Raw genomic sequence first — 12,049 nt, 5'->3', positions numbered from 1 at the left:
GTGTATGTGTGTGTGTGTGTGTCGCGTGCCCTGACGCCACCAGTGTGCGGTCGACGCTGCCCGCATTCCTCCGCTCGGGACCCGGCCGCGGGCCTTGCCAGCGGCTGGAGCTGCCTCGGACACAGGCGGGACGCGCCTCCTTGGCGGGGACCTATTGGTGCCCCCTTTCCGGGCCCGCTGCAAACCACAGAGGGCCTACTCCAGACAGCGTGTGTAGATGGAAGTAATGAGGGAATAAAAGGCCCGGGAGAGGGTGGCTACATGTTTATTTATTTATTTTTTTTTATAAAGATGACCGGTAAGGGGATCTTAACCCTTGACTTGGTGTTGTCAGCACCACGCTCACCCAGTGAGCAAACCGGCCATCCCTATATGGGATCCGAACCCGGGGCCTTGGTGTTATCAGCACCGCACTCTCCCGAGTGAGCCACGGACCGGCCCGCTACATGTTTATTAATGTGTGGAATACTTGCATTCTTTCATTCATTCACCAAACATCCACATTGCACGCTTGCTCTGTGCCAGACACTGAGGGTACAAAAGTCATGAAACCTGCTGTCCCGGAACTTACAGTCTTGGGGAAACAGGAAATTTGTTCAGGTACTAAAAGACAAGAAACTTTTTTTTTTTTTTTAAAGGAGATTTCTTTCTTTCTTCTTTTGATAGGCATTTGGGTTGTTTCTAGTTTTGTCCGTTTGAATACAGCTCCAGTAAACATTACTGTAAAAGCCTTTCTGTGGATATATATTTTCCTTTTCCTTGGGTATCTAGCTAGGAGTGGAGTTGCTGGGTCATATAAGTATATGTTTAACTTATAGGAAACTGCCAAGTGCTCGTGTCGGCAGTACATACGCTAAAATTGCAACGGTACAGAGAAGACAAGCATGTCCCCTGCGCAAGGATAACACGTAAATTCGTGAAGCTCCATAAAAAAAAAAGAAAGAAAGAAAGAAAAGTAACTGACAAACTCTTCTCCAAAGTGGTTGTTTTGTTTTACATTTTCAAAACCAATGCCAGTTGGGCTGGCTGGTTAGCTCAGCTGGTTAGAGCACAACCTTGTAACACCAAGGTCAAGCGTTGGGGAAAAACACCAAAATCAATGTTTGGTAGTTCCACAGCATGGCTGACATTTGATGCTGTCAATCATTAGTGTTAGCCATTCTAATAGGTGTAACAGGCGCATTACTGCAATTTTATTTGCATTTCTCTGGAGATTAATGATGTTGACCATTGCTGTAGATTGAATGCCCCCACTGTGACAGTTGCGGATGGGAAGTCCTATTATGGTAGTTGAAAGGCCTTAGAGAGGGGATTGGATTGTGAGGACCATGCCCTAGTAAATAGATGAATAAATTAATGGTTTAACGGTGGTTAAAGACATGGTTCTGAGGACTTTAAAAGGAGGGCACATGAGGAACTCTCTCTCTGCTCTGTGCCATTCTCATCATGTGACACCCTGCATTACTGTAGTCACCTCACCAGATGTGTTCCCTGGATTTTGGACTTCTCAGCTTCTGAAACTGTAAGCAATAAATTTTGTTTTATTACAAATTATCCAGTTTCAGGTATTTTGTTATAAGCAACAAAAATGGACTAATACAACTATGTTTCATGTCCTTAATGGCCATTTGTATAGCTGCTTTTTGTAAAGCGTCCATTCAAGTCTTTTGGTAATTTTTTTAAAATCATGCTATTTGTCTTATTATTATGAGTTCTCTATATATGAGGAGTCTTCAAAATGTTCATGGAAAATGCATATTACGAAAAAATATGCATGTATTTGAAAATTCTTTGCACCAAAATAAATGTACTAACTTGTTATAACTTGTCTGATCAGGATCTAGTTTGAGGCGCTAAGAATAAGACATCAGTTTGAAAACAACCCCTATCAGAACAGGAATTCTGCTAAAATTGAAGCAAGAATGAACATCAAATTGATGGTGAAGCTTGGGTGGAAGAAAGATGAAATCATTGACGCTTTATGAAAAGTTTATGCGAATAATGCCCCCAAGGAAATCAGCAGTTTACAAATGGATAATTTGTTTTAAGAAGGGTCTAGATGAGGTTGAAGAAAAAGCCTGCAGCAGCAGACCATCCACAATTGGTGAGGAAAAGATTAATCTTGTTCGTGCCCTAATTGAAGAGAACCAACGATCAACAGCAGAAACGACAGCCAACACCACAGACATCTCAGTTGGTTCAGCTCACACAATTCTGACTGAAAAATTAAATTTGAGCAAACTTTCCACTTGATGGGTTTCTGCTCAATGGGTGCCAAAACTGTTGTGCCCAGAACAGCTGCAGACGAGAGCAGAGCTTTTAATGGAAATTTTAAACAAGTGGGATCAAGATCCTGAAGCATTTCTTTGAAGAATTGTAACAGAAGATGAAACATGATTTTACACGTAGGATCCTGAAGACAAACCATAATCAAAGCCATGGCTACTAAGAGGCAGAAGTGATCCAGTCAAAGCAAAAGTGTACTGATTGAGGGGCCGGCCCGTGGCTCACTCGGGAGAGTGCGGTGCTGATAACACCAAGGCCACGGGTTCAGATCCCATATAGGGATGGCCGGTTTGCTCACTGGGTGAGGGTGGTGCTGACAATACCAAGTCAAGGGTTAAGATCCCCTTACTGGTCATCTTTAAAAAAAAAAAAAAAACTGTACTGATTGAGAGCAAAGGTTATGGCAACAGTTTTATGGAAGCTCAAGGTATTTTGCTTGCTGACTTTCTGGAGGGCCAAAGAAGGGTAACATATGCTTATTATGAGAGTGTTTTGAGAATGTTAGCCAAAGCTTTAGCAGAAAAACACCCGGGAAAGCTTCGCCAGAGAATCTTTCTCCACCATGACAATGCTCCTGCTCATGTCTCTTATCAAGCAAGGGCAATTTTGTGAGAATTTCAATGGGAAATCATTAAGCATCCACCTGAAAGTCTTGGTTTGGCTCCTTCTGACTTCTTTTTGTTTCCTAATTTTAAAAAGTCTTTAAAAGACACCCATTTTTCTTCAGTTAGAAATGTAAAAAAGACTGCATCGACACGGTTAAATTTCCAGGACCCTCAGTTCTTTAGGGATTGACTAAATGTCTGGTTATCGTCATTTGAGCTTGATGGAGCTTATGTTGAGAAATAAAGTTTATGTCTTTTATTTTTATATTTTAACTCCATTTTCCACAAACTTTTTGAAGTCTCCTTGTATTTTGGACACAAGTCATTTACAAGATATATATATTGCAAATATTTTCTCCCAGAATGTGGCTCGTCTTTTCATTTCCTTAATAATAGTACCTTTTGAAGAGCAGTTTTTTATTTTGATTAATTTGTGTTATATTCTTTTTTTTTTTTTTTTAAAAGATGACCGGTAAGGGGATCTCAACCCTTGACTTGGTGTTGTCAGCACCACGCTCAGCCAGTGAGCGAACCGGCCATCCCTATATGGGATCCGAACCCGGGGCCTTGGTGTTATCAGCACCGCACTCTACCGAGTGAGCCACAGGCCGGCCCAATTTGTGTTATATTCTTTTTTTTTTTTTTTAAAAGATGACCGGTAAGGGGATCTCAACCCTTGACTTGGTGTTGTCAGCACCACGCTCAGCCAGTGAGCGAACCGGCCATCCCTATATGGGATCCGAACCCGGGGCCTTGGTGTTATCAGCACCGCACTCTACCGAGTGAGCCACAGGCCGGCCCAATTTGTGTTATATTCTAATAGAATATTACTCAGCAATAAAAATGAATAAAGTGTAAAATCATGCAGCTACCTTAGAAAACATTTCTTCAAAATGTTAAACATAGTTACCATACGATCCAGCAATTCTACTCCTAGATAGACACCCGAGAGAATTGAAAACATGTCCACTAACTCATGAATGGATAAACTGTGGTATATCCATACAATGAAATATTATTCAGCCATAAAAAGAAACTAAGTACTGTACTGATACATCCTACTACCAGCATGGATGAACCTTGTAAACATTATGCTAAGTGAAAGAAGCCAAACACAAAATACCACATATTGTAAAATTCCATTTCTGTAAGATGTCCAGAATAAGCAAATCCATAGAGATAGAAAGTAGATTATTGCTTGCCAGAGGCTGGTGAGAAGGGGGAACAGGGAATGATTGCTAAAGTGTACAAGGGTTTCTTTTAGGGGTGATGAAAATATTATAAAATTAGTTGTGATGGTTGCACAACTCTGTGAATATAGTAAAAAACACTGACTTGTATACTTTAAAAGGGTTAATTTTATGGAATGTGAATTATATTTCAATAAAGCTATTTTTAAAAACTCACAAACTGTTAATACATATGACATGGATGAACTTCAAAACCATTGTGCTGAAAGAAGCTAGCGCAACAGAATAATGCTATGTGATTCCATTTATGTACTGTTCTAAAACAAGGAAAATCAATCTATAGTAATGGAAATTAGATTAGTAGTTGCCTGTGGCAGGGCATGGGGAAAAGATTGTCTGTAAAGGGGCATACAAGGGAACTTTCCAGGGTGATGGAAATGTTTTATATTTTGATTGGGATGGTGATTACATGGTTGTGTCCACTTGTCAAGACTCATGGAACTGTACATTAAAATGTGTGCTTTAAATTGTATGTACATTTTTACTTCAATAAAGTTCATTTAAAAAACAAAAAGCAAATAGATTTCTGTCTAAGTCAGGCAGTATAGTCAGCAGTGCTTCCTAACCTTTTCCACATCATGGCATCCTTAGGGAATAATGGTAGAGCATTTGCACAGCTTCACTCCAGGGCACTTAAGTGTCCCTGGCTAGGGTGCTCTGGACCCAAGTCTCCCAGCCTGGGTCTGGCCACCCCAGACCTTGCTGAGGGCATCAAAGCCTGTGGACATGCTTGGGAAGTTCAGTGTGCTAGTTAACAGAGTGGAGTCTGGGGTCAGACTGACTCAGGGTAGAGTTGGGGGTGGTGGTGCATGGTTCCTGCTCTTGCTGCTAACTACTTGTGTGACCATGGGGAAATTACCTTATCTCTTGGTGATTTCCTTTCCTCATCTGTGAAATCATTATAGTAATAATACTTGCTTCAAAAGATCATTGACATGATGAAATGAGATGAGATAACATGTAAAAGTCCCTAGTATTGACCTTGCACAGCATAATTAACCAATTACAACTATCTGCATAAAAGGGGACAAGAGCTACCAGACCATGTAATGAGAACATAATATTTCCCTGAGTAGTAAAGTTTCTTGTCCTAAAAAAATAGAATGTCTTGGGCCGGCCCGGTGGGTGCGCCGCTTGGGAAGCGCGGCGGCGCTCCCGTCCGAGGGTTCGGATCCCACGTGCAGACCGGCTCCCGCTCACTGGCTGAGCGAGGCGTGGGAGCAACGCCCAGGCTTGCGATCCCGTTGCCGGTCCCGGTCCGGTACGGGGGCAACACTGAGGGTTGCAATCCGTTGCCGGACACGGAAAAAAGACAAAAGAAAAAAAAAAAAAAAAAAAATTTTTTTTTTTTTTTTTTTTTTTTTTTGGTCTTTTTTCGTGACCGGTAAGGGGATCACAACCCTTGGTGTGGTATCGCCCACACCGTGCTCAGCCAGTGAGTGCACTGGCCATTCCTATATAGGATCCGAACGTCGCTGCGCTCCCAGCGCCACGCTCTCCCGAGTGCGCCACGGGCTCGGCCCAAAACAGAATGTCTTTTAAAATTCTACATCTTGGGGCTGAGCCGGTGGCGCATGGTGCGGCGCTGGGAGCGCAGCAGAGCTCCTGCCGGGTTCGGATCCTATATAGGGATGACCAGTTCGCTCACAGCGCTCATTTGGTGCGGCCGGTCTCAAAAAGGACAAAAAAAAAAAAAAAAAAAAAATTCTACATCTTGGGCACACAAAACTGAAATCCTAGCAGTGTCCAGCCTGGCACCAAGTTGCCGGGCATTGCTGAACTGAATTTTTACTGCATCTGTCTGTCACAGCACCTCTGCCTCTGTCTCTGCCATGCCATCCCTTCCAATCTCCTTCTACTTCTCCATGGAGATCAAAGAGAACCCCCAAATTAAGGGTGCACAAAACAATAGGTGTTTGAATGGGAGTATCCCCCCACTCCTTCCCTTCTCCCTCCTCTCCCCATTCCATCCCCTGGCGCCTATAATCACCAGGCGGTCTGAGACTAAGTAGTAGTTTTGCCCACGGTGGGGGGGCTTGGAAACCACACCCCTCCCCCTGGGGCCCTCCTGGCCATTTCCAGCATCCTGTCTCCTCCATTGTTGCGATGGGTCTGAAGGGGGCATGGTGTTTCCCATGGTGTGGGTGCCGGAGACAGCGGGGGACTGAAAGAGGAGCAGGTATGAGGGCAGACTGAGGGAAAAGGGGGGCTGTCAGGCAGACAGACAGACAAGAAAGACACAGATAGACAACTGCACTGGGGAGAAAGATAAACGTTTAAACCAGTGACGGGAAAAGGACCATGTCTCCCTAGGTGGTAAGTGGATCCCTCATGTCCTCACAAGACTGGCTAAATACTTTGTATGGTCCAGTGCAAAATGAAAAAGTGGGGCCCCTTGTTAAAAATAATTTCAATGGGCCGGCCCGTGGCTCACTCGGGAGAGTGTGGTGCTGATAACACCAAGGCCACGGGTTCGGATCCTACATAGGGATGGCCGGTTAGCTCACTGGGTGAGCGTGGTGCTGACAACACCAAGTCAAGGGTTAAGATCCCCTTACCGGTCATCTTTTAAAAAAAAAAAAAAAAATTTCAAGGTGGTGACAGTAGAGTACCACACCAAGCACAGGGCCCTTCTGGGGGGATGGGGGGTGCACACGCCTGTGCAACTGTCAGGTTGCATGCTTGTGAATCCAGCCCTGCTCTCTCAACATCCCCTATCACTATTCCTGCTGCTGCCATTGACTCTCCTCGCCACCGCTCCCCCAAGGTCCCCCAGCATCTTCCCTAGTTTCTTTCCTCCTCAACCCTGGGTCAGGAATTGGGGGAGTTGAACACTGACCTATAACTTCTTCTTCCTCCTCCAATTTCCCTTTTAGGCATGAATCCTGCTGTCCCTCCAGATCCCAGCCCAGCTGTAGCCCCCATTGTGGCTGAGGGAGGGATACCCTCCCCAGGGGCTGGTGCCTACTTCAGCAGGAAAGCCCGACTCTCCTTCCGCCACCAGCTGCATGACATAGCATCGGCCAATGACTCCACCATTTGAAGGGGACTACCAGGAGCTGAATCTCCAGGAAGCCTTGGCAACTTTCCTTCCCCCTAACTTCTCACTGATCCCAGTGTCCAACTCCCACAAGTCCCTCATTACCTTCCCATTAAATATGTTCGGTTGCCAAGTGATGTGTGTATGTGTGTGTGTGTGTGGGGGGGAGTTGTGGGGGAAAGGGGAGTAGATGGGGGCCAAGGCACTAGGGCTGGGTTATGGGGCTGAGGTGGGACACACATAGCGTGGGGTGTGAGTAGGGACACAGAAATGATGAATATGAGGCAGCTGATCTAATGCAGAGCTCAGTAGTGACTAGCAGGAAAGTAAGAGATTACTGAAGCCTAGCTTCAGAGTTGAATGTGGTGAGAGCAGTTTGGGGAGGTTGGGGGCTGGGTAGGACAGCAGATGGGGTTAGGGAATATATTCATTCAATAAACATGGAGTGTCTACCCCATGCCAGGCACTGAGGATTTATCAATAAACCAGGAAGAAAGAATTCCCTGGGGGAGGGAGACAATAATCAAGTAAACAAATAAGCATAATGCAAGATAGTGGTTAAGTGCTGCTATGAAGAAAATTAAGCAGGGTAATGTAAGAGGGATGGGAAGGATGGCATCTCTTCAGTTTCAGGTGGTCAGGAAAGGCCTTTCTGATGAGGTGACATCTGAGCTGAGACCTGGGTGATGAGTATAGCCATGCGAAAACTGGAAGATTATGTGTCAGTGTAGGCTCCCTGACTCTAACCAGAATGGTAATTCTGGCGCAGGATGTTGACAGTGGCAGAGGCTATTGCATGTGTGGAGGGGACAGGTATAAGGGAAATCTCCGTATTTTCCATTTAATTTTGCTGTGAACCTAAACTGCTCTAAAAAATAGTTTATTAGAGGGCCGAACCCGTGTCTCACTCGGGAGAGTGTGGCGCTGGGAGAGCCAAGGCCACAGGTTCGAATCCTATATAGGGATGGCCGGTTTGCTCACTGGCTGAGCACGGTGCAGACAACACCAAGCCAAGGGTTGAGATCCCCTTACCAGTCACACACACAAAAAAATAGTTTATTAGAAAAAAATGATGGAATAGCAGTCCCTGGCAGAAAAAAACAGCAAGTGTACATGCAAAATCCCAGAGGTTCTAGGAAACAGAAAAAAAGACAGTGACTAGAGTGTCATGGTTAGGGTACCTGTTGGTACCTCCTAGCCATGGTACCTTCCAGACCATGGGAAGGAGTCAAACTGTTATTCTAGGTGGAATGATAAGACATTAAAGAATGTTGAGCACAAAAAAAAAAAAAAAAAAAAAAAAAAAAAGAATGTTGAGCACAGACACATTTATAAAGATCACTTTGTTTGCTATATGGGGACAAGACTATGCAAGTGTGGAAGCAGCAAGGCCATTTAAGAGGTTGTTGCCATCTTCCAGGCAAGAGATAATGGTGGCTTGAACAGGACAGTGGTGTGGAGATAGTGAGGGGTAGATGGATTCCAGATTAGACTGCATGTAGAATGCAAGGGAGAGAGGAATCAAAGATGACACCTTGAAAAAGGGAGGACTGGGAAAACAGGTGTTGGCAAAGTTCTGCATTTTATTTAAGTTATTTTAAGGTTGAGGTACATATGTTTGGGGTCAGAGATCCTTCTCTGCTCTTCCTCACTTAATCCAGGACCTCCCTATCTTCTCAGAACACCTTCTTCCTATTTTTCAAAACCCTCCGGGGCAAGATTATGCTTCACAATAAGGTTTTCAAATATTGTTTCCATGGTTCTCTGATCCACAGACTGGAGAAAAGAAGACTGAGCGGGCCGGCCCGTGGCTCACTCGGGAGAGTGTGGTGCTGATAATACCAAGGTCACGGGTTCGGATCCTATATAGGGATGGCCGGTTGGCTCACTGGCTGAGCGTGGTGCTGACAACACCAAGCCAAGGGTTAAGATCCCCTTACCAGTCATCTTTTTAAAAAAAAAAAAGAAAAGAAAAGACTGAGGGAAGACAGACTGTGTCACTGTCAATGATCACCAGAGTTGCATTTCATCCCTGGCTTGAGTGGGGACAGCTTCAGAGGGTCTATTCTAAGCCTCCCATCCAAAGGGCTATAGACTGCTTTACCCATGAAGCTGGGGTGGGAGGAGAGTACTCCTGGCCTTAAAGCCAGTAGTCACCCATAATGACTGGCGGAAGGGAGACTGGGAGAAAGTGAGCCCACTCTCAGTGAGAATTCTGAGTTCCACCCAGGCTCGAACAGGGAAGGAGTGTTGCTGACAGCCCCCACATCAACAAAACTGGTAGCTCAAGGACCTGGATATGGTTGGGGGAAGGAAGTGTGGGGCAAGGTGGTCTGGAGGTTTGGAAACTATCCATGCAAAGGCTTAGTGAGGAATGGGGCATTCATAAACTCTTTGTCACCTCTCCAACTCCCTCTGAACTCAGTGCAGTGGATTGCACAAACAGGTATGGGCCAGACAAGTTCAGGCTTGAGATCAAGAAAAGAACCCCAAAGCACAAAGATTCTCTGACAAACTGTTTATTAAATTTTGCATTGGTATGGGGTCTCTTTCATATCCTAGAATCCCAGGATTCAGGGGGGTGGTAAAGTGGCAGTGGAGAATTTGGGTATCTGGTCTCCCAAAAGTACCTGTCGCTCTACCCCCGATTCTGCAATGGCTGCCAGGCGGATCACCCCACCACTGGAGCCATCGCGCTCCATGGCCAAAGCGAGAGCTATGGATAAAAGGAGAAAGTGGGTTCAGAGTTAGATGCTGGGATCTCTGCAAGGAGTGAGGTATGCTGGCATGGATGGGGTGGGAGGGGTTGGTGTTGAAGCTTGCAGGCCCAGAAGCCCAAGTTCTCACCATTGGCAGTGAACTGCAGACACTCTTCTTTGGTCATGCCTTCTCGGTAGGTAGCATCGACATAGCCATAGATATAGGAGCTCCCAGAGCCTCCAATGGCAAAGGACTGCCTTACCATCATACCCCCCATGGGCACTGAGTACACCTGCCAGATGGAGGGAGAAGAGTCACCAGTTGTACCCTCCCCCCAACACATGTACATTCACCTGTCCATTTAGAGATTGGTCTGAGGAGTTAATACTAAGAGTAAGTGATGTAAAGACGGAAAGAGAATAGAAAATGGCTGAGGTGAGGAGAATATAAAAGGCATGGCTCCAGTGCTCTGGAGGGGAAGAGGGTCTGACCTGCCCTCCTTCTTGAGGGTCCCAACCCGCGATGATGATTCCTGCCATCAAGTCTTCCCGGTATCGGTAACACATCTCCTTAAAGAGGCTGGCTGCTGTGTGTACCAGTGGAGGCTCATTCAGTTCAATGCTAGATGAGGGGAGTCACAGGGAAAGCAGTGTCAGGATCTGGGAGTCAGGGCATTTAACTCCTCAGGTCCCAACTCCCTTCAGATACTTATTCCTCCCCTGCCCACAAGCACCTGTGGAAACCAAGCTGATAAGTAACAGCATCAGCTACTGCCTGGGTATCAGCTGCTGAGCCTGAGCGGCAGCAGAAAATGTAATCATGAATAGGAGTCAGCTTGTCAGTCACTCGATTGGCGATGTAGGACCTGCAAGATGGCAGACTAGTGAGGGAAGGACCCCAATTGCCTCCCAACTCCATGCCACCACTCTCCACTCCCTCAGGGATCAGCGATAGGAATTCCAGTATTGCCCAGTAGTTCTCATCCAAACGGAAGCAGGCTGGATGCAGAACAGGCTTGTATAAGAATTTCACCAAATGATGAGGGAAACTGGAAGTGGAAGAAGCTGGAACAAATCCTTATCTCCAGGGAGGGGAGAAACCTCTCTTCCCACAGTGGTCTGTGGAGGATAAGGACGGGCTGGCAGGCAGGGAAGGGAAAGATGGGAAGACCTTTTACAAAACTGTCCTGAGCTCACCCAGTGGTTGTTCTGGAGTCGGCCCCCAGAACCACGCCCCCCTCAAATTGCACGGCCATGATAGTAGTCTGCAAAAAGGGAAAAAGAGATGAGTGTAGGCCTTTACACACTTTCTTTTACTTTTTTTTTTTTGGTGGCTGGCCGGCATGGAGATCCGAACCCGTGACATTGGTGTTACAAGGCTGCGCTCTAACCAACTGAGCTAACCAGACACCCCTCCTTTACACATTTTCTAGCTTATGCAAACTTCAATGACTGCTCTACCCAGTTCCAAGAATACAAAATTCGTGGGCCACCGACCCATTTTCAAATCTCATGAGGGCCGGGCCGGCCTGTGGCTCACTCGGGAGAGTGCGGTGCTGATAACACCAAGGCCACGGGTTCGGATCCCGTATAGGGATGGCCGGTTTGCTCACTGGGTGAGCGTGGTGCTGACAACACCAAGTCAAGGGTTAAGATCCCCTTACCGATCATCTTTAAAAAAAAAAAAAAAAAAAACAAATCTCATGAGGGCCTCAATACCTCGCAGAATACCGTAATTCTAACCCTCAAGTCCCAAAACACCCATCCCGGTCTTAAGCCCAGGGACTTTACTCACCCCTCGGGATTCCAGAATTCCTAGCTTCAGCCCACCCTCCACCTCCCACCACTAGCGCATCACCCCACTCCTGCATCCTCAGGACACCTCTCCCCCGGCCCAGAACACAACACGGTCCACCTCCCCTCCTCCCTCTCCGTCCCCAGCTCTTCCAACCCCATTCAGGGTTTGTCCCTCCATCGCGTCAGACCTTGTGCACATCTCCTGAACCCCGACTCCTATCTCACCCCTGTAGAGACTTCCCGGTTTTCCCAGTCTGGTGCAATGGCCTCCGGCCCCCAGGCCGGTGCCGGCCCGGTTTCTCTAGCAGCTGCTAAGGTGGCCGCCATCTTTCTCCTCCGGTGCTGCCACAAAGCAACTGCCGTAAAACGCTC

General features: G+C 46.4%; 1 protein-coding gene across 1 annotated transcript; it reads right to left on the bottom strand.

The window, feature by feature from the left end:
- Nucleotides 1-9,684: 9,684 nt before the first annotated feature.
- Nucleotides 9,685-12,049, bottom strand: PSMB6 (proteasome (prosome, macropain) subunit, beta type, 6). Its single transcript, XM_008570079.1, has 6 exons — nt 11,903-12,049; nt 11,078-11,145; nt 10,615-10,746; nt 10,373-10,502; nt 10,029-10,173; nt 9,685-9,897 (listed from the first exon to the last, which is right to left on the bottom strand). The coding sequence occupies exons 1-6, from the start codon at nt 12,002-12,004 to the stop codon at nt 9,755-9,757; spliced, it is 720 nt and encodes a 239-aa protein (XP_008568301.1). The 5' UTR covers nt 12,005-12,049; the 3' UTR covers nt 9,685-9,754.

The sequence above is a fragment of the Galeopterus variegatus genome, unplaced genomic scaffold (genome assembly GCF_000696425.1).
Source record: "Galeopterus variegatus unplaced genomic scaffold, G_variegatus-3.0.2 Scaffold569, whole genome shotgun sequence".
In the NCBI taxonomy this organism is placed as follows: Eukaryota; Metazoa; Chordata; class Mammalia; order Dermoptera; family Cynocephalidae; genus Galeopterus; species Galeopterus variegatus.
The sequence above is the reverse complement of the archived record's forward strand: the minus strand, read 5'-3'. Positions and strand labels throughout refer to the sequence as shown.

Excerpts from the sequence above, each read along its gene's own strand:
- PSMB6 (XM_008570079.1), bottom strand. The coding sequence starts at position 12,004 with ATGGCGGCCACCTTAGCAGCTGCTAGAGAAACCGGGCCGGCACCGGCC. Across the intron at positions 10,747-11,077 it reads GACTCCAGAACAACCACTGG|GTCCTACATCGCCAATCGAG; the intron begins GTGAGCTCAGGA and ends GCCATCTTGCAG. Across the intron at positions 10,174-10,372 it reads ACCCTCAAGAAGGAGGGCAG|GTGTACTCAGTGCCCATGGG; the intron begins GTCAGACCCTCT and ends TCCATCTGGCAG.